This window comes from Nannobrachium achirus, assembly GCF_963921795.1.
Source record: "Nannobrachium achirus genome assembly, chromosome: 3".
Lineage (NCBI taxonomy): Eukaryota > Metazoa > Chordata > Actinopteri > Myctophiformes > Myctophidae > Nannobrachium > Nannobrachium achirus.
Window position 1 is genome coordinate 57722340 of NC_137812.1, and position 21511 is coordinate 57743850.

The following is a 21511-nucleotide window of genomic DNA, read 5'->3' on the forward strand; positions in this document are numbered from 1 at the left end:
CCTGAGAAAGACATGACAGTATGGTTGTGTGGCTGCAAGTACACTAATAATCCACCTTATTGTGATGGCACACACAAGCAAGACTTTGTCAAACTTGCCCCACAACGAGATCAAACTCTTGAAGACCCTTGACAGATCATTATTAGATGCTAAACTTTTGCACAGCTTAAATCTACGTACTGTTTGTAAAGGTGATGGTTTCTTTGCACCTAACATTGCATCATCCAGGTTACATTTACACAAGACCCAAGTTTAAGTAACAAGTTACATTTTCATCATCTATGCAAAGGAAACTACTTAAAAGATGATCAAGTGTGTCAATAGCCCTTGTGAAGTTCTTTATGAATAAAATATGGATACACTAAGTTAATGCTGTGCACAATAATCTGAGAACTAGGTTTATGTTGCCTAGTTTATTGACATCTCTAACTTTTGAAATTATGTATTTAACTTTACAGCTGTGAGAACTAGGTTTATGTTGCCTAGTTTGACATCTCTAACTTTTGAAATGATGTATTTAACTTTACAGCTGTGAAATGCACAATATATATGTATATTTTTGTAAAATTCAGCCTACTGGAGGGAATACAGCTAAACGTGTTCATTGTACTGTATGATGAATTAGTACATGTTTGTACCTTTTCTTTACATGTTTACATGTGCTCTGTGGGTGGCAAATTAACACTAAATACTCGTCTTTTTGCTGTGACCAACATGACATGTCCACCCACTTCAGCAAATGGCCAGTCAGCATTTTAGTATACGATTAGACCAACATACAGATTTTTTGGATTTGCAAGCAAAGCCTTTTGTGGCTTTTGACAAAAAGTCCTTCTCTTGCTGATATGACCACTATTTGAGTGAACGTGTTTATTTGGTGCAATTAAAAAAAGATTGGAACAGGACACCTGGGTCAAAACCTAGTAAGTAAACATTTTATTGACCTAAAACATGCACATATGGCTGATAAACATAACGTATCATTGTATGTTCAAAAGAAACAAAAGGAATGTTGAAATGTATGGTAATATAAAAGATGTGATGAAATATCAAATCCCTTTTGAGTTCTTGTCTGCCATAAGAACAGGTATATGGTCTCTTTTTGACAAACCTCGGTTTTTCAACTTGGTAGTGCTTGGGGTCGTGTCTACACAGTATTTTCTTTTAACCGACAACCCCATACCCACTGTAAAGCACACTTGTTTGGCTTGGATTGGATTTTATGGTCTAAAATTGAGAAAGTGCATCAACATTTTATGCAAGCTATCCTCGACAAAGCATGGTGCCTACAGTACCAGATGAACGGTTGCTTATACTGAACACTTATACAGTAGTTATAACATGACTGTCAAAAGGCATGACAATAGGTTTAGACCTTTTTTACATCCAACTTATGCTGTGAATTGCACTGCAATGCAGTTGAGCATTTTGTCCAAAGTCATACCCAAGCCAACTCAGTGTTGATGAACTATGGGAAAGAAACAGAACTACTGCATATACAATACAAAACAATTACAATATCTTGTATAAAAGATAGTTTATACATATGTATGCACACATGCTCACATTTGATACATACTGTACATTTTGTATGTGTGCATTGTTCTAGTCTAACACACACATAACCACACGCGCACGCACGCACACACACAGTACATACATACAAGCGTCTATTTGGCTGCACATTTCAGTCTTTTCGCTGAAATAATGAAAACAGATAATCTCCATCCCATTTCTCCAGGAAGAAGTTTTCACCTGGTTTATTCTTTTTTTGTTGTTCTGGTTGAGAGGTGACTTGGAAGTTGGGAGCAATTTAAAATAATGTCCTCCCAGTTGCCCTTCATGCAGGTTTAGGTTGGAGGAGGTAAACCACTTTTATCACCTGCCCTTGTCTCCTCTTTGCCACCTCCGGAGCTGGTGCCGTTGACAGTCACCTTCCGAGCATTGCTGCCCGATTTAGAGGATAGAGAATGTCGCTGAGAGTTGTTGGACACTGTGGTACCATTTGAGCTTTGGAGGGCAGGAGTGTGAGAGCTGTGAGATGCAGGGCTGGGCAGCGACGAGGCCCTGGAAGCTTGAGCAACAGCAGGACTGTGGACTTTGTCGCTGTGAGTGTCACTCTCTGAGGTGGGGCTGGTGTTGACACCATCGGAGTGGCCCTGGACAGCAGACAAGGACACTCTCCTGTGCTTTCGGGTGGGTTTGACCAAGTACTGCAAGGGGATAGGTCCAGTCTGCAAGGAGGTACAGAGATCATAAGTTCTGGCTCTTATGAAGTAGCTTAGTTCACTTGCATCAATATAACACTTGACCATTTACATTTTACTTCAGATTTGTTTTACAATTTACCATCAGTTCTATCATCATTCTGACCATAGAACCCATTCCCTTCACTAAACAAAAATGGTGCTAATTAGCAATAAAAGTTGTTATTTGGCTTGTAATCGTTGGGGAACCTCTTTTGGTGCAATATGGCACCTATCTTAAAGTTGCTATATATCACATTTGTCAAATTGTGCTATATAGAGCTATTGTAGGTGCCTAAACTGGGTTCCAAATGTGCGTTAAGCGGAGATTCCCGCGTATTCTCAGTACTGCTATAAAAGCCTCATGCAGCCGCTATCTTAAATATTCCTTTTTTGTTTTATTTGGCTGAAGTGAACCGAATGGCCTGGAGTAAAAATAAATGTCTAGAAAAGACAGAAAGAACGTCAATGTCCCTACAGAGGTGCGTAAACTAAGACACTAACAGGATGTGTTGGAGCCAAAATACAATTGTATGTATATTTTGTTTTATTTTATTTAAATGAATGGTGCCTAGGCTTGTGGCCTTGGTAAAAATGATGACAACATGTTAATCACATTAGGTGGTTCTAATTCATACGTGGCAGAGATGGGAGCCAGGTGTGCAATGGAGGAAGGCCACACAGTTTTTGACCATGTTCATGTTGCTGTGCGTGCAGGTTGGCATTCAATGTTTTTGACCGACAGTTGTGCTATACTGTATAGAATCTTGAACATTGCAAAGTGTTTTTGTGTGTGTAATCAAATGGGCTAATAACACTGGTTACTCAAGCCTGACAACCAAAAAGCATATACCTTGCGTTGACTATTTTCAACCTAACCTGACTTCTAATAAGACCATAAGAGCCACAGATGCTCAGAACCAATAAGACCAGAAGAGCCACAGATGCTCAGAACCAAACAACCAATTAAACAAGTAGAAGAAGGTTGTGTAAATCTATAATACTCACTCGTCTCCACTCGTAGAAATAGGCAATATCCATGAGTGTGTAATAGTCCTTCAAGGGCTCATCCCCATACAACACCTCTACCTGTATAACAGAGGAAAGACAAGTTATGTCATATAGGCTAATTTCTTTCTAATGTTGTCACACCAGATACATTCACATTACACACTATGGAAGGAAATTTGCTTCTATCTAAATCTGGTATGTTTACATGAGATTGTGTTCAATTGATTCAATTCTTGTACATGTTTTGAATGTTCATTAACATGTGCTGTCCCGTAAATAAGTACATTTATTTTTAAGTGAACTTGAAAATCAACAGTATATGTAGCCTATATAAGAGTATATGGGTGCTGTTGTGAGAAGCTGTTGCATTACCCGATAACTGCTGGGAATGTCCATCTTGCTTCGAAGAAATTTTGCTAAGTGCATGACAGACATAGCTGCCGGGCACTGCAGGAAACGCTTGCCATTGGCCTAAACAAAGAAAATTCGAGGTAAATCGAGACAAAGACACCATAAAAACAACATGTGTTTGTTCCAAATCTGTGTCTATTCCAAGTATTGCGTCAGTAAACTTTCCTACCTTGTCTCCATCCACATCTGAATGCTGTCTATCATTATTTCTGTGGGTATACAGAAAAATTAGGTTATGTAAAAATGACCAACTCAATACACACACCAAACAATTTCTGTGAGGGGAAAAAAAAAATCTCAATAAGGCAAATCTCCTAGCGCTATGGCAAAATCCAGCCACACTGCTCAGTGTGGCTGGATTTTATTTTTAATGCATGTGAAATATGCACAATTATGAATACACAAAGCATAATCAAATGACAAAATAAGGCCATGATTCAGAATTATTTTTACTTTAGTTCATTTAGTTTATCATACCCAGTTTCAATGAATTAGAAATACAATTGAGTATTGTTATTTTAGTTATACTGAAGTACTGACTTGTTCCTCTCATAGAACTGTATAGAGAGACTGATGATTTCATCCTCGGCGATGTTAAAGGTCTCAACCACTTCTCCTGGCTCCAGAACCCGGTTCTCTGCATAAAAGTCCCGCCTTCGTTTCATCTCATCTAAGTTCAACACAGACAAAAACAATATTTCTAGGCGTTCTTACCATTGTGAACGCAGCACATCAACAGGGGTACAAAGGACAAATCAAATGTGTCTTCTACTCATTTTGCTTTTACAATTTTGCTCTCTTCCCTCGGCAAACGTGGACTCACCTTTGAATAACCCAGGAACAAGCTTGTACACAATATCTTGTAGAGTTTTATCCGCTCTGGAAAGAAATCAAAGTAAATTAGTTATTAAAGAGAATGCTATTGATTTGTATTTAAAAGTGCTTCCTCATGCAAAAACGTTTTCATTTACCTGATGCTGAGCTGTGGACATGTCTTGTGTACCTGGACATCACATCGAGGACAGAACTTGTTGGTCTCCAGAAAGGCAACGATACATGTCTTACAAACTGTATAGAGCAGACAGGTAGAGAACAGAATGAGATTCCAGAACAGAGCTCTGTGCTGAAAAAGTCTAGATTTCTTACTGACAGTGACATGTGTTTATGCATATACTGTACCATTAGGTAGATAACATTTGTAGTAAACATTTGCATCCATTATATTTAATGCATTCATATATTTATAACTTACATGAGTGCAGGCACTCTACAATGGTTGTAGCATCAATGAAGTAACCAGCACACAGTGGGCATGTGAGATTTGGATTAAGATCTGTGATTTTAATACGGTTGGGTTGCATTTTATCCATTTGGAAATATCTGCAGAAGAAGAAAATTAATAAACACAGTTAACACACACTCATTAGGTGCTAGGTCTGCTGTAGTATGAGAAAAGGTCGATTAAGGATGTTTGTCTCAAACTATTGTTTATTCCCCTTGTCGTAGCTGAGTGTTATTTCCTCTCAATGCCTGGCATCATGTCCTTGGGGCCAGTCAAAGCCAGGAGAGGCCATCAAAAATAATCTGTCGTTTCGTTGCCCACTATAGATTTGCAAACAAATAGTGTGTTGAGAATACACCAGCGTATCAAATGCAGGGTCTACCCTGCACAGCACAGGACCCTACTATTCATTTGCCCCTGTGTGTGGCCTCATCCCGTGCATCAGTTCTGTTACTCAACCCAGCGGTCCAACAAAAGAGCGTTTGAATTTCGGCAGCGCGTTCCCGTGTAATCGGGGGGCAGAAGAAAATATATTTAACACAGGGTGCTTATTACTGGAGAGAGAAATGCAACAAAAAAAATCACACTGGTACACAAAGCAGCCATCTTAAATCCACTGACAGTGTTGTATCAGAGACGAACAAGAGAGTCAAAATGTGACACCGTGCACTTTTGTGTGTGTTTAAGCAAACCTGTGCATCGCGTTGAATAAAGATTAATCGCCGAAACCTCGTTCTTACCTGATATGACATAAAAGTTCCACACTCCTCCAAAACGAGGATCCAGGTAAATTATTTGGACTTGGTTAGAATTTGCAGCAGCGCCAGAAAATGGCTTTTTTTTCTGTACCGTCAGAGGACTGCCCATTTTGGATCACGTGATATTATTTTGTCGCCTTGTTCAAGGGGCATACAGGGTTTTCACTACCATGCTACATTTTACACCCTATCTCCAGCATTATATTATTATTGTTAATGCCCATATCTTCTTCTTTCTCTCTCGTGAAAATTATAGCATTTACAAAAAATATATTTCTCATATCTAGTAGGATAAATTCATGTTGGAAAGTTATATCCCTACCACGCCCCCTTTTTGCCTGAGAGTGAGATTCTAAAAATCTCACAGGGTTAGTCGAGTAGATAAAACTGCATTTGAGAGGAAATATTTTGTTTTATTTTCTATTTCATTTTTAAAAGACAACAACAAAAATAATATTAGTAATAATAACAATAATAATAATCGCTATCGTCATAAATATTATATATAGGAATTAATAAGAAGAAATATTTTGCAAGAAAAATAATGGGAAGTAAGTACTGTTTAATACCCCAGTGCATTACATTCACAAGTGTATTCATCTCGCGTAGAAGACCTGGCTGAGAGAGCTTTGAGTTCTTGTAGTTCTACGCTCCAGCCTGTTGGGGGCGCAATTCCACTGCGAAGTGCATCGGAGACGCCATCTTGAGGAGAGACCCCAAAAAAAAGCTGGCGGTGACAACAATCTCAGGCGAGTATCATAATGGGATTACTCACCTCAAAATAAAACAACCTCCAACCGGCCACGGGTGGCAGAGAGAGGCGACAGCAGCAGAAGGTTAACGGGAGCCGTTGAGTCCCGGCTGGAAGAAGGCAGGCGGCGCGTTGTCCGTGTCCTGATGGCCGTCCCGCTCGCTCTGTGCGCCCGCTGATCTGAGCCAAGCACACCGTGGCCTGCTGCTCCCAACCGGGGAGGAAGGAAGGGTGGTGACGGCGCAAAATGCAACACCGCTGATTTACCACCAAGATATCATATGATTCAAAGACAACTGCGCGTCGGACGAGCTGACAACGATGCACTTCTAGATTTTACGCTCTTTGACTTTTAGACATTTAATAGTGTTGTTGCAGAGAGAGGCTTCAGTTGGCAGCTTGAATCTTTAATTCCCAGGCACAGCCACAGACAGACATGGCATCCAACTGTACCAGCGCAGCGCCCGTGAGCGCCAGCAAAACCAAGACGAAAAAGAAACATTTTATTGGACAGAAAGTGAAATTGTTCCGCGCGAGTGAGCCCATTCTCAGCGTTTTAATGTGGGGTGTCAACCATACGGTAAATATGTCACGATTTGTTTACCTTCCCTTCAACCAACGGCTAAGTTCACTAACCTCCTGTGTGCTGTTTTGATTTTAGATTGCTGGCTGGATTAGCCAGCTGCTGTGCCATCTATCAAAGCAACTGTGTGACATGCTTGCCATCAGTCAGTCATGTAAACTTAGCGACTGTAGTTTATGAGTGATGGATGTCTGCCTGGTACTCGGTAGCTGCTTTGACCGATATGTGCTGACAGAGCTAGCCCGTCTGCGAGCAGCATTTGGTAGCAACTGGCTAGTTAGTTATTGGCCCACATCCATCCATGACCATGGCATGCATGGATGGGATGTGGATCTGTGACAACGGTATCAATTCAGCAAGTTATTTATTTCTACCTTTTCTTTTAGCGAACTAACCATTGTAGGGCTGGAAACTAAAGCCAGTCGTATATTTCAGTCAGTAATACTGAGCTTAAGAGCACCCTAAAGGGCCTCACAGATGAGAGGCCGATGTTGGGTCAGATCAGATCTCGTGCCCGGGGTTTATCGGTGTTCATTTCAAACGACAGCGATCCTCTGTCTTGCGACCGGGCCCGGTATATCCCGCTGTGCCAAGTGAAATATCTCAGACCATTACAAATGAGACCGACGTCTCGCGATTCTAGCCACCCACGATCTCGGGGGGGTGGTGCCATGAGAGACGTGACTAGATGAAGATTCCGCCCCCTCAAGAGGGATAAAATCAAGAGTGTTTTTCTCTCTCTCTCTTCACGTCAGTTTAATTGCCATTTGTTTAATGTTTTGACAATGAGGGTGTTACAGGTGATCCCCAGCTTAATGATGGAGACCAAATGGTAACCAAAAGGACTATTATTTATACTAAAGGGAATCTTTCTCCAAAATAATCAATTAGGCCTACCGCATGCCAGCAAAGTCAACGAGCCAACGACCCAATTAGCGCAGAAGTCCTGCAGCTGCGGTGTTCTGACTCGCTATGCTCCAAAATCCATTTTATTACCTAATTAAATATTAAAACAGCGAAATTAAACAAATATATTCGCTATAGTCTATAACAAAGAGTCTCTCTCTCTCTCTCTCTCTCTCTCTCTCTCTCTCTCTCTGTCTGTGCCATATTTGTAGCTAATAATGCAGTATTGATACTTTTACTTAAGTAAAGAATGGGAGTATACTTTTTCCATCACTGCGCAAATTAGACTACAGAGGCGCACATGGGTATGGTATAACGTACCTTGATTAGGCCTACAGGAGAAAATAATAAAATGTACTTCTTAAAATGAATTCATCATGCTTGTGCTTGTTGCTAAAAAGTAGGTATTGGCAACATGACTAGTGTATCGCATGCATGCCATGTTACCATACCTTAGCATTTGCAGAACTGACGCTGCTGGCAGCCGGAGGAGGAGGAGGACATTATGAGCGAGTGTGCAGGCCTATTCGTGGACTCTTTTTATTCTGACTTTGGTTGGTGTTATTACTGTTATGTTGATATGATTGATCTGAACCAAGCTGGACCCAGTGGATTATGTAGGCTAGTCTACAAGGAAGCACGTTGGCTGTCTCACCCTGTCTGTCTGTCACAGCAATGGATTAATTGGTAGAAGTTGGTGTTACATTCTTCTTTCGTTTATCATCGTCCTTTGCACACAAGTGATAACTGCGCCATCATGACAAAACATTATAAAAACAAAGGTAGGTTGGTAGTCTTCTAGGTAGGCTACTGTGCGCACACTGGCCGCTGCTCACTTTATAGATATTATAATTATATATTCAGTTATGTTTTTGGCAAGCGAGACGCGAGATGTGATGCGCATCCAGCAAGACACGGCTGAGAGTGTCGCATGATCTCCAATATCATTGATTGACCAGTGTCCACTCCTAAAAAGCATCAACCAGCATTTTAACGGCAACCAGCCAGACATTAAACAGACGAGCTTAATCAGCTAATAGCAATTATGAATGTCCAAACCTCGCCGTTGTGGGCGTGCAGTCGCAGAAAAAAAAAAGTTTAACCTCTCGCTTTTTTTTTTTACTGTCCCACCAACATCCAAGCATATAGAATAGGGACAGGCCTAGGTTCCTCAATATCATTTAGCTGGGGACCCCCTGGAACTCCCCAAGGACTGGCGGTCCTCTTTGAGGACCAATGAACAAACTGACAGAACGAGAGGCGCAATGCCTGCAGCCCGCGCGTAAAAGTAAAAAAAAAAAGGAATGCAATGGAATGTCTCTGACTTTGAGTATTACATTAGGCCTATATGAATAAGATATTATATATAGGGTGTCTGTCTGTCAAGTTGCACAAGGTCAATTTAGAGCCCTTATAATACACGGATAGAACAGCACTGCCCTAGCCAAATCTGCGCAGCAAAAAAAAAGACACTGCCTTGTTGCCAAATGACTGCGCAGAAGAAAAAAGAAGAAAGAACGCTATAGGCTATAACGTTTTTGAACAAGTGATTACAACAAGGGAGAGAGTAGGCTAAAGTAAAAAGTAAGTAGGCCTAGGCTAATAATAATAATAAAAGTGTAGGCTGTGACAGAATAGCCTACACTCTGCGCAGCCTAAAAAGGGAGGAGCTGGCTTCATATAATCTGAAGCAATCCCGTGAGCTCATTCAGACGACAATAATTGTAAAGGATTCCTACCCGATGACCCGAAAATATCAAGCTTTTTTGATATTATCGTGAGTGCTCCCGACGAGTCCCGAGGTCATAAAAAAGCTAATTAACATAATCCGATCGTGTCGGGGTACTGTTCAAGCCCATGACCGATTCCGGGGCCGACCAAACGATTTTCCCGGGGGGTCCTCCCGAAATCTTGTCGGGGATCCTCGGCCCCGGGTTCGGCTCATTGTGAACGGGCCCTTAGTCGTGATCTGCACGGCTCCTATCTCATGCGTCTGTTCAGGCAGGGAGGGAGTGGTGTGACAGGTAGAGATGTGCAAGTTATACGACTGACTGAGGCACAAAAGAGACCACTGGAGTCGTCGTCACTGACTTCACCCAAATAAAGGCGGCCCAAGCTTTTGATCCAATGCAGCATCCTTGCAGTCAAGCCACCTTAAAAAAGCCTGAATAAAATAAATAAATCTAACAAATCACTGAAAAAAACAAGCGACTGATGCTTTGCTCAGTGCATGCACCATCTGTGATTCAGCTCCACACACCACCACCTGCCTATAAATAGAGGCTAGAGTTGAAAGATATCACATTTGTTTTTAGCAGAGTTCTGTGTTGCTATGGAAAGCGGAGTGATTGATGAAGTCAACAGTGGTCAGTCATTTTTTAATTAGAAATTGAGTTGAAACAGCCTCAGTCTCTTGTGTGATCTGCTTTGCCACCTTTTGATACATTAAATATATTGTTCATACACCACAACAAGTTTCTTCAAGGACATGAACGCCTCCTTCTGGATCCTCCTAGAGGTTTTTGTTCATTGACTTGCTGAAGAAGGTATTGACCATGAGACTGACTTGAAGTGACTTCTACTGTTCAGTGTTGTTAGGGGCAACCGTAGCAGGTCGACAAGGAGAAGGTCACCGGTTCTCCTCCCGGTCCCAGTTTATGTGTGTCAAACTGTCGCTGAGCAAGACACATAGGCCTATAATCCCTAACTGCTCCCCTCCGAGTGCTCATCATAACCATCTGAGTAGCCATCTGCTGGGTGAAGCTGAAATGGAATTTTCCCCTTGGTACTAACAAAGGTCTCTCTTTCATTCAAATGGCACTGGCTGCCAAAATAACAGGTCAAGAAGCTGACCTCTTGCTCACTGGCCACAGTGATTGATGGGTTCCGAACATTTCTTGACACTTTCACAATTGTACCACTCAAGTATGATAATTTTGACCGAAAACAATAAAGAAAAAATCGTGTGGCATTTTAGAGAAACAGCATTTTAGAGAAACATGCCAGCCACTGACACATTTGACCAGCATTTGGCTGGTGATACTAATATCTCATTCCAAAATTATTATTATTACTGTGTAAGTGAGCACTGTATCAAGCTTATGAGCTGAGATGATTGGAAGCAGTATTGTATAAACCACAAACAGACACCGACATTCAGCAATAATAAGCACTGGTAAGGGAATTGACACAAGCTGTGTCGATCAAATATATTATACACCTACTTGTTGAAAAATGATAGTTATTGTAGATTACATTGAGATGTTACTTGGAACAGAGCAGCGGGCATGTGGGTAGACAGAGCCACTGATTAGAGGTGTGGGTGGTAATCTGATCCAATACATCAGACAGACTTCTTCTCATCAAAGCTCTCTCTATTCTTTTAGTGATAAGATGTATGCATTTTAATGATGTCCTAGTTGGGAGATTGGAGCAGTTCACATCCACCATATCTTAAGACCTGAGGCTGATTCTACAAATGTCTTCTAAAATGTAATTTGCTATGTCAGTGCTCAAAGTAACCTTTTCATGTCAAGGACCCCCAAAATTATGTATTTGGCTGCGGACCCCCCAACTCAATAATATTATGTTTCAGGAGACAGGGACCCCAGAAGTAAAGATTTGATTAAAAAATGTACCTGGGCACCTAGGCTGGTGATCCAGCCCGACAGTGTGCTGCGGGTTCGGGTTCGATCCTGACGAGTCGACGACCTTTGCTGCATGTCACCCGGGCTCACCCCCACCATCTCTGTCCCCGTTTCTTGTCAGTTTACTGTGTAGACTGTAACTATCAGTAAAGGCAGAAAAAGCCTTATTAGATTAGGTTATATGATCGCAAATATCGGCCTCGTCAAAGGACAGCTCCAGACTAAATACTTATTTTGATCCCAAGTGACTTGCCGTGGGGTCTATTTTGCAGAATTGCCCCTATCCTCCAGTTTCCCCAGTAGCCCTCATACCATAGAGTGGAGCCCATAGGCACATTTACTTATACTATTTGTTGGGGTCAAAGTGTTTTTCTTTTTTGTTGTCGGGAATCTGTTATTAGTTGTCATTGATTATAAGCCGCCGTAGTAGTCTGCTAAACAGATATTATGGTGTTCTGTGTTTTGCCAAGTCCCGGAAAAGATTGATGGCCAGTACAGTCACTTTGAATGGCAGTTAAAACATGATTTACGAGACTGGTGGCTCGTGTGGGACAACCAAGGCATGGATGCATGCATGTGTAATGATAACCAATAACCGATTAATAAAAAACTTTCAACCGCAACCAATGGTGTAAGTAGCAATATGTTTTTTGACTCCACTCTATGCTATAAGGGCTGCTGGGGAAACTGTACGACAGGGGCAATTCTGCAAAATAGACCCCATAGCAAGTCATTTGGGATCAATATTGGGATCAATATAAGTAGGAAAATGAGCCTATATGTATAGTCTAGAGTTGTCCTTTAAGCTGTCAGCTTGTGTTCTTTGGTCCAAGAGTTAATGATTGTTACAGGTTAATACACTCAGTCAGTGATTTAACGTTCAGTAGGAGGTTCTATTAGGCCTTCCTGTTATTGACAAAACAACAGTGCAATTTTGTTTGCTCAATAATGATCTGCATTGTAATGTGAGTACATGTAATGCTTTCTTTTTCAGCATTTATTATAATCAACAACAGTTTTGAGACGTAAATAAGGGTTAGGTTATGATTTGTTAGGATTAAATATAACGCACAGAACTTTCAGATGGATAATTCTGAAATCACCATGAGCTACAGAAAACACTGGTTTCAAACACTTCTCTCTCTTGATTCTATTCTGATCAATCTTTCTGATGTCATTCTCCCTCAGATCAATGAGTTAAGTAACGTGCCTGTACCAGTAATGCTGATGCCAGATGACTTTAAAGCCTACAGTAAGATCAAAGTGGACAACCATCTATTTAACAAGTACGTACATGAGTCGTCTCTAGTCTGTTAGGTAACTCTCCTGTGCATTAAAAACCCATTTGAACAAAAATGCACTCAAAATAAATTGTTGTAGAAACAGCCTTTACAGATGTATCCACTGAGGTGGCCTGGATCTGTACAGTGTGTCAGCCTAGACATGTTACTGTAATGTTCAGGTTGTATTCGTGCTGAGGTTGTTGTCAAAGCATCCACTGAGCAGCTAACTGAGCAGCTTTGCAATGCAAATAATCCTCACGGCAAAGCACCTGTTTAGTATAGCAGAAGTGTTCAGTCAGTCCTTTTGCATTTACTGTACTCCTGAGTGAAGTAAAATCCCAAGATCAGATATTTAATGTTGATGTTGCAATCAATATCCACACTTTGGTGTGTTTCTTTTGTTTATTGAGTTCAACTGATTTCTGTCTCTAGCTCATAATTACAATCTTAAAGGAGTAGTTCACCACATTTGAATCTGTGTAATCCTTTAATGAAATTTGGCTGTGTACGACGTAGTAGTTTAATAGTTGACTTGAGGATTTGTTTGCTGTTTATGGAATGTCCCATGAGTCCCTTTTTTAATAATTGTTGTTGATGTTCTGACATGTTATCTTGTTATTATAGTAATGTATTATCTGCTTATTGTAAGTCGCTTTGGATTAAAAGCGTCTGCTAAATGCCTAAACTGTAAACTGTAATAGTCAATCTTTAAAAAGTTACTATGTTTACATTCTTAAAAACTAGTTAGCATGTTTACATTCTTCAAAACCAGTTTCAGCTGTATTCCTAAAGTTTGTTTAACCATGTCACCCCACTCAGAGAAAATCTGCCTAGCCGCTTTAAGTTCAAAGAGTACTGTCCTATGGTGTTCCGAAACCTCAGAGAGAGGTTCTGCATTGACGATCAGGACTATCAGGTAAGAGATGTGTCTCTGTCAATATTTCTGTTGGGGATAGAAAATGAGACAGGGAGACCTTTAGTGTTACTGGAGAATAACACAACAAGCAAGCATTGGACAAAAAAGAAAAACAATATAAAGTTGCAGGATGCTATTGTGGGAAACATTGGCAGATTGAAGATACAATGTGCTGCATGCCATGCTTCCTGATTTAGTTTTTGTTTTCCATGGTTCCCTGTTGAGAGGGCATAATAGGCGAGATGATGTGATTATTGCATTCATAACCAACAGTAAAATGTAGTAAATGTCCATTCTCTGATGTCTTTCTCATATTTCCCTCTGATTTGGGCTCAGAACTCTTTGACGAGGAGTGCCCCGCAAAACAGCGACACCCAGGGCCGATTTGGTAACCGCATCCTCTCCAGTTACGATCACCGATTTGTCGTCAAGACCGTATCCAGCGAAGACATAGCTGAGATGCACAACATCCTCAAGAAATACCACCAGGTACAGTATTCGTCCCATTAGGACAACAAATATTTGTAAAGTAGAGCTGTGTTGTCACTGTTTTCCGTCGTGCACTGGGTTCAATTCACCTTTTATTTGCCGAGCTGCATATCCGGTACCATTTAAACCCTCTATTGGTAAAAGGTACTTACAGTATAATATACGTACTTGATAATAATATACATACTTGACACAGTCTTGATAGTTTTTTTCACTCTCTATCAAATGTCTTGGCCAGAAAATAGACAATCTATAAGCTCACAATGCGTCACAACGCGTTGTGAGCTTGTAGATCAGCTATTTTTTGGCAAATGTTCCGCCCCAGGATAATGGATTTTAATTATCGCGATAAGATCGTAAATCACGATTTATTTTGTCACAATAATCGTGATATGAAATTTTCATATCATCCCATCCCTACTTGTCAGTTGATAACCCTATCAAAGTAGGTTATAATCACTGTTCATTAACAATTCCTGACTCTCTTGCACTCTGCAATGTATCCATTTCAGTTCATTGTGGAATGTCACGGCAGCACCCTGCTCCCTCAGTTTCTGGGCATGTACAGGCTAACAGTGGATGGCGTGGAGACCTACATGGTAGTGACACGGAATGTATTCAGCCATCGCCTCACTGTACATCGCAAGTATGACCTGAAGGTAGGAACATGTACTTCAATATAGATAGATAGATACCTTTATTATCCCAAGGGGGAAATTCAGTTGTCCAGTAGAAGCACAGCAGTATACGTTAATATGTTACAGATGGTGCATCACATCAAATATTATACTTACTTATGCATTCCAAATGATGACAAGTACAGTATGATGTTTTTATTGATTTGACCATGGGTAGATTAGACTAGAGCATCAGGATGTCTCAATACAGAAATATTTGCTAAATGAAACGCAGTTAGATATCTAAATATGAATAATGAGCTCGTGTGTGTGCGTGTGTGCGTGCGTGCGTGCGTGCGTGCGTGCGTGCGTGCGAGCGAGCGAAGAGGGATGTGAAATATCATACTTTCACAGAGTAAAAGAGAAAATATATAGTGTTTTCTGAAGAGGGAGTAACTCTACTGGTAAAATAAATCAACATGATGATTACGCAGAGTAGATCAGTCTGTCAGCTTGTATATCTGCTATTTTTCAGTAGTTAAAGTACCCAGGGCCCAGAATTTGGTGCGACACCCCGGCCCTGACTAAACATGCCACACTAACTACACACATCTTGACTGTTTATAAACCTTTAATAGCAAATGTTTGTGCCTGCAAAGTATTCCTTGGAGACAGCCCATGTTCTAATATTGGCACGCTGTCTACGAGACCAATAGACACTAGCAATGCTTTTGATTTCTAATGTTTCTATTCATTTGCATCCAATCTGTCTGTTTTCTGGCATTTAGGGTTCTACTGTCTCAAGGGAAGCCAGCGATAAAGAAAAGGTGTGTTTCACAGCACTTCTATGTAATAAAAACTGTTCTTGAATGGACTACAGCAAATAGTTATAATCCAGCCATTGTATGGCCTTGAATCATTGCGGTCACACATCTATATCTCATCAAGGAATTGGAATGTCATGTATTATATGAAGTATGAGTGTGTTTTTTCTTAATTGCCCTTGTCTTTAGGCCAAGGAGCTGCCCACCTTCAAAGACAATGACTTTCTGAATGAGGGACATAAACTGCAGATAGGAGATGACAACAGGAAGTACTTCTTGGAGAAGCTAAAGCGTGATGTAGAGGTGAGAAACTGCAAGATGAGTACATCTGCATCTATTAGCATCATTATGACTTCATCATCCAGTGAAGCAGTGAAATGTATTGTAGAAGACGAGTTCGTTACTTGACTGCTGGGTTTCATGCGTCTTCCAGCTACAACAAAATATAACATGCATTTGACAAGTAACTTACTTGTGTTTGATTACTAAAATCAGTGTTGATTTTGTTGACTAAAACTATGACGAAATGTTTTTGTCGACTGTGTTTTTTTCACTGACGAAAACGAAATAAAAATTAAGCTGTGATGACTAAAACTAAGACAAAATGTATTGACAATTTCGTCAACAAAATAAAAACTAGACTAAAACATTAGGGAGGGACTAGTGGAGAAGAGTAATTTTATGTTTGGTTGCTCTCAGGTGTTGCATGATGAAAATAGCCGATCTACAAGCTCACAACGCGTCACAACGCGTCGTGAGCTTGTAGATCTGCTATTTTCAGCACGCAACCAAGTGTAAAATCAGTCATTACGATGCCATCAAGGCCTGCCAAAATACATTTTAGTTGACTAAATCAACAGTAGATTTATTTGCCTAAAAACGTAATTAATTTAGTCGACTAAAATTAGACTAAAACTAAAACTTTTCAGGTGACTAAATTATGACTAAAACTAAATGACATTTTATTCAAAAGACTATGACTAAAACTAAATCAAAATTTGCTGTCAAAAACAACAATGACTAAAATGTAATATTATTGTGTGTGTTTGTGTTTGTCAGTTCCTGGCCACCCTGAAGATTATGGACTACAGTCTGCTGGTGGGCATCCATGATGTGGACAGGGCAGAGCAGGAAGAGATGGATGTAGAAGGTGTAGGAGACGAGGAGGAATATGAGAATGACGGGATGGGTGGAGGAGCACTGACCGGCTCCTTTGGCACCCCACCCGACAGCCCCGGAAACCCCCTCAACTTTGGTGGATTCTTTGGCCCAGGAGAGTTTGACCCTTCTGTGGATGTCTACGCAATCAAGAGCAATGACAGTGAGTCTCTTCACATCACTCTGACATCCAACACTCTGTGACTTTGTCAGGTATAGGGAGATTAGTTTGCGTTGCAATTTTACGCATTTGCTTTGTAGGCGACACTCTTATCCTGTGTAATAAAAATGTGTGTATCCCTAAATTATCAGTAAATACTAGGGAAATAAATATGTAGTTGTAGGTTTATATATATTATATACATACATACACTAGAGCTGTACGGATGGGCTTTTTCATCACCCTAATCCGCATGTATACATTCATCATCCATCCGTCATCCAACTAAATATTTATATTATCCCATTTATAGACTTGCGCCGACAGAAGCATCCGCATGTCAAATAATTATTTAAAAAAAAAAACATATTCTCTGACAGTTTTCATAGTTGTGAGATCACAGAAATGCATTGTTTATGGATGATTGGGGCGTCCAGCCGTCTTTTTTCCATGCAGCACTCAAACCTATGGAGGCCTCTAACTGTACTATATGGGATTATTGATACGTATGTACTTGTATCCCAAACACTCACCACTGTTGCTCTTCCAATGTGGTGAATCAAGGACCCTCTACATATCCATGGTAACGGCAAGCCCTCCTCCGTCTTCCATCATTTTCTCACGTCGCAACTTTTGCACAAGTGGTGGAAAAAGTACTCAAATGTTTTTACTTAAGTAAAAGTATCAATACCATAAAAATACTCTGCTACAAGTAAAAGGGTTAGGGTTCAAGTTTACTTGAGTAAAAGTACAAAAGTATTGGCATCAAAATATACTTAAAGTTCCAAAAGTAAAAGTACTAAAATGTTTGAAAATAGCTGATCTACAAGCTAATGCGACGCATTGTGGGCTTGTAGATCTGCTATTTTCAAACGGCCGAAATGTATATAGTGCTTAACTGGTTAGTGTATGTTTTATAATAATAATCAAAAATTTACAAAGTAACTAAAGTTTTCAAATAATTGTACTGAGTAAAAAAGTGCAGTATTTGCCGTTAACAACTTCACTAAATCACTCCGACACATTTTTTTTGTTTTAATCTGTTAAGTTTGTCTCTCACTTAGCTGCCTTTGCGTCCACTGCATAGTAGAGTATAAGTTGTTGTTTGTAAGGACTCCAGGTGTCGTAGGCGGCTAATTCGTGCCTGATGAAATATGACTATCCGTCTGTCTGTCGGTCTGTCTCTGTCCCTTTCATGCCCATACATTATATGGAGATCTCTGTCTGTCTGTCTGACTCTCTTTTATACCCATACCCATATATGGTGTTCCGTTTTCCAGGCCAGTCTGTGATGTCATCTCCAAATTTGGTCACTTGTTTGGGCATTGTTTCAGCATGCGGCTGTTTACTATGAGGACACTATTTAATATCAGTGATGTCAGCATGCATACTGTTTCTCCCGTTTATGCCCATATACTGTATGATGTTCATTCATTCATTCAACCTTTATTTATTTTCTCGAAAAGATCAATTGAGGGAGATCCTCATTTACAATGATGCCGAGATTACAGACAGAATTAATACAGATAGAAAAACAGTGTTGACAACTATTAGTTAAAACAGTTATAGAATTAATACGAAAAGAAAAAAAAACAGTGTTGATACCAATCAGTTAAAACAGTTACATACTTGTAAAGCACGGTTATTAAGTAAACTCTTGAAATGACCTACAGATGTTAGGGTACTCATCTTAAAATCTTGTTGCAAGAGATTCCAGGAATCAGGTGCACTAACGCTAAAGGCAGTTTTTCCCAGTTCCGAATTAACAAAGGGGACCTTAAGGACCAGCCAATCGCTGGAGCGAGTTTGAATATAACTAGGTTTCTCACATAGCATGGAGGAGATGTATGGTGGCAGTTTTCCAACCAGGCCTTTATAAATGAAGAGATGCCAATGATAGTTCAGTGATGTCGGGCATGATAGTTCAGTGATGTCGGGCATTGTTTCAGCATGAGGCTCTTACCATGGCGGCGACACTGTTTAGTATCATTGATTTCAGCATGCGGACAGACATTCGGTAAATTAATAGTTAGATATATACAGTAGTGCTTTCGAGGCCGGACGCTGTCCGGCCAATATATTTCCCACATGCACATACAGGAACGGCACGGAACAGTGCATGCTAGAACCATACATAGTGTTGTAGGCTATGAGTGACGACACGCCATAGCCTAATCAAATGGCTATTTGCATTACAAGTTTACCAGGTAACCAATGAGTGGTGGGCTTGCGCATCCCCCATAGATTCATATGGATAGGCTACTTTAACACCTACTGTAGGTTTCCAGCAGTGACTATGTGCATTGTGCGTGCGTCCTCTTAGGCTACATGGCTCCATTACTGTGGTAGGGTACTGTTTGAGATTCGTTCAAGCAAACTTTCAGTTTCTCTACTGCAGTGCAGTATTTTCGTGACGTCAATAAATGACCGTCCGCCCTGAAAAGAAACACCAAAGCACCACAATATATACAGTATATATATTCATTTATTTGCATTCTGACATTTCCTTGCTGTATTTTACTCATTGCGGTAGGTGCAGTGAAGAAAGAGGTATACTTCATGGCTATCATTGACATCCTCACGCACTATGATGCTAAGAAAAAAGCTGCACATGCTGCCAAAACTGTGAAACACGGGGTAAGTAAACATGAACACAATATCCTGATTTAAAAATGAAATCCCTGATTTCTGAATACAAGTACCCCTTTTACAGACTATAAAACGTTGGTTTGAAAACAGCAAGAGAACAAATAATAACCCACCAAGAATATTACTCATCTCTTACAAATAAGAAATGGAGAATAAGAGGCAACTGTGGCCATGACACATTTTATTTAATAACTTGAACCAGTAAAGTTTTTGATTTACAGATCAGCAGATTTGTCAACATTTTATCAATAATCATACAGTAAATCTCCAGTTTATCTCAATTTACCTCCAACCATTTGAGAAACACTGAGACTAGAAAGCATGCCTTGTATAAGTCATTTGACATAATTAAAAATATTTGTTTAGATAAATGTTGTTTTTTTTCTCTCCTCCATGACTCCTCTCCTCCACAGGCGGGGGCTGAAATCTCAACAGTGAACCCAGAGCAGTACTCCAAAAGATTCTTAGAGTTCATGTCCAATATCTTATCATAGAATCATCTCTCCCAGTCCAGCCAGTCACATCCTGTCATAAACCCATCAAATCCCCCCCACACCATGACCTTGGCATAGCCTAGCCCTAACCCCTACTGATGTATCGTCCCATTGCAAGGCCACCAGACTAACAGGAAGGATGCACAGAGCTGAGGCCCATACATTTTCCCAGAGAGAGGGGGCGCTGGACTCTTATCCTGAAAAAGCAATGCGTCCCTGGTTCTCCTGTAACTAACCCAGCACCAACCTCCCTGGTCCCAGTGTCCTACAAGGAAAACTTGTGATACTTAAAATTTGGAATGATACCCGAGAAGAACCCCTGTCCCATTTTTCTGCCTTCCTTCCCTGCCATCTTGTACTCTTCACGCCAGCACGGGAACTGTCTCACTAATGCCTTGAACCGAGTGTCAGCTTCAGCAGTAAGTCGTTAGTACTGTCTGTTCAGTTTCCATTCATGTTGTTATTATTTTATTAGGCACATGAACACACACAGAAATAAATTGGACAGATCGCATGACAACTCGACAATAGCCAGCAGGCAATCCTCTTCAACTAAGGACAACTACTACAGCTGTTAAACTATTTGGAATGACGACAGGGGATAAACAAATCAATATATAATGGTTCATAAGTAAAAGAATGCAGTATCAAAAATGCATGGCTGAAATGTACATGAATCCACCCGTAAAGTTGAAACATCAACCCACTGAATTTAGCATCTCAGTGTTATTACTTAAAAAAAAAAAGCATAGGTGTTTGAATGTTTTGTTGCCATATTGTTTTGAAATATTTTTGAAACTTTAACCGTGAGCTTGGTGGAGGTTGGTTTAAGAAAAAGAAAAACATAAAAAGGGGAATTCTGCAGCAAATACTTGTTTTATTACCATAAGAATCATTTTTATATCTTGTTTACATTAATGTAGCAATTTTGTGTTTGTATACAGTATTGTTTTGTTACCAACAGACATTAGAAAAAAAAGTTACTTGAAATGATTCATTGCATATTAAAGGGAGTTTTATCTTGTTTTTGCTGTGCAGCAATTTCTTTTAGTACATCATCCTTTACCAGACTTTTGAAATATATATTAACATCCCACTGTTACAGTAGCCCTGGAGACCTCACTGTTGGAAATGGTTTATTCAGGTTACTGTTTGGGTCTTGGAGAGAACCTACCGTATATTTTTCCACTAGCAGATTCTCCAGTAAGTGCCAGAATTCCACTATTTTTAATCAATGACCTTTAATAAATATCACTTTTAAAATGGGCAGTTGCCCAATTTCTGTCATGTTCATGGTCAACCATGCCATTAATTGCATAAACATGT

At 40.2% G+C, this 21511-nt stretch overlaps 2 protein-coding genes across 4 annotated transcripts; one reads left to right on the plus strand and one right to left on the minus strand.

The window, feature by feature from the left end:
- Window positions 1–811: 811 nt before the first annotated feature.
- LOC308282487 (polycomb group RING finger protein 2-like) lies at window positions 812–6600 on the minus strand. 2 transcript variants are annotated; one of them, XM_080722850.1, is made up of 9 exons: window positions 6484–6600; window positions 4921–5048; window positions 4640–4736; window positions 4492–4547; window positions 4209–4338; window positions 3838–3877; window positions 3630–3728; window positions 3255–3335; window positions 812–2234 (listed from the first exon to the last, which is right to left on the minus strand). In XM_080722850.1, the coding sequence occupies exons 2-9, from the start codon at window positions 5036–5038 to the stop codon at window positions 1851–1853; spliced, it is 1005 nt and encodes a 334-aa protein (XP_080578976.1). In that variant the 5' UTR covers window positions 5039–5048; window positions 6484–6600; the 3' UTR covers window positions 812–1850. The 2 variants fall into 2 exon arrangements, with proteins under 2 accessions (XP_080578976.1, XP_080578975.1); XM_080722849.1 differs by lacking the exon at window positions 6484–6600 and adding an exon at window positions 5691–5816.
- LOC308282485 (phosphatidylinositol 5-phosphate 4-kinase type-2 beta-like) lies at window positions 6411–21209 on the plus strand. Of its 2 annotated transcripts, none has more exons than XM_080722846.1 (10): window positions 6411–7039; window positions 12784–12881; window positions 13698–13794; window positions 14131–14283; window positions 14796–14942; window positions 15689–15727; window positions 15914–16027; window positions 16784–17045; window positions 19573–19679; window positions 20105–21209. In XM_080722846.1, the coding sequence occupies exons 1-10, from the start codon at window positions 6896–6898 to the stop codon at window positions 20183–20185; spliced, it is 1242 nt and encodes a 413-aa protein (XP_080578972.1). In that variant the 5' UTR covers window positions 6411–6895; the 3' UTR covers window positions 20186–21209. The 2 variants fall into 2 exon arrangements, with proteins under 2 accessions (XP_080578972.1, XP_080578973.1); XM_080722847.1 differs by having other exon boundaries at window positions 19576–19679.
- The last annotated feature ends 302 nt before the right edge of the window (window positions 21210–21511 follow it).

Excerpts from the sequence above, each read along its gene's own strand:
- LOC308282485 (XM_080722846.1), top strand. The coding sequence starts at position 6,896 with ATGGCATCCAACTGTACCAGCGCAGCGCCCGTGAGCGCCAGCAAAACC. Across the intron at positions 14,284-14,795 it reads TCCTCAAGAAATACCACCAG|TTCATTGTGGAATGTCACGG; the intron begins GTACAGTATTCG and ends TATCCATTTCAG. Across the intron at positions 16,028-16,783 it reads AGCTAAAGCGTGATGTAGAG|TTCCTGGCCACCCTGAAGAT; the intron begins GTGAGAAACTGC and ends TGTGTTTGTCAG.
- LOC308282487 (XM_080722850.1), bottom strand. The coding sequence starts at position 5,038 with ATGGATAAAATGCAACCCAACCGTATTAAAATCACAGATCTTAATCCA. Across the intron at positions 4,548-4,639 it reads TGTCCACAGCTCAGCATCAG|AGCGGATAAAACTCTACAAG; the intron begins GTAAATGAAAAC and ends ATTTCTTTCCAG. Across the intron at positions 2,235-3,254 it reads ATTTCTACGAGTGGAGACGA|ACTGGACCTATCCCCTTGCA; the intron begins GTGAGTATTATA and ends ACCTCCTTGCAG.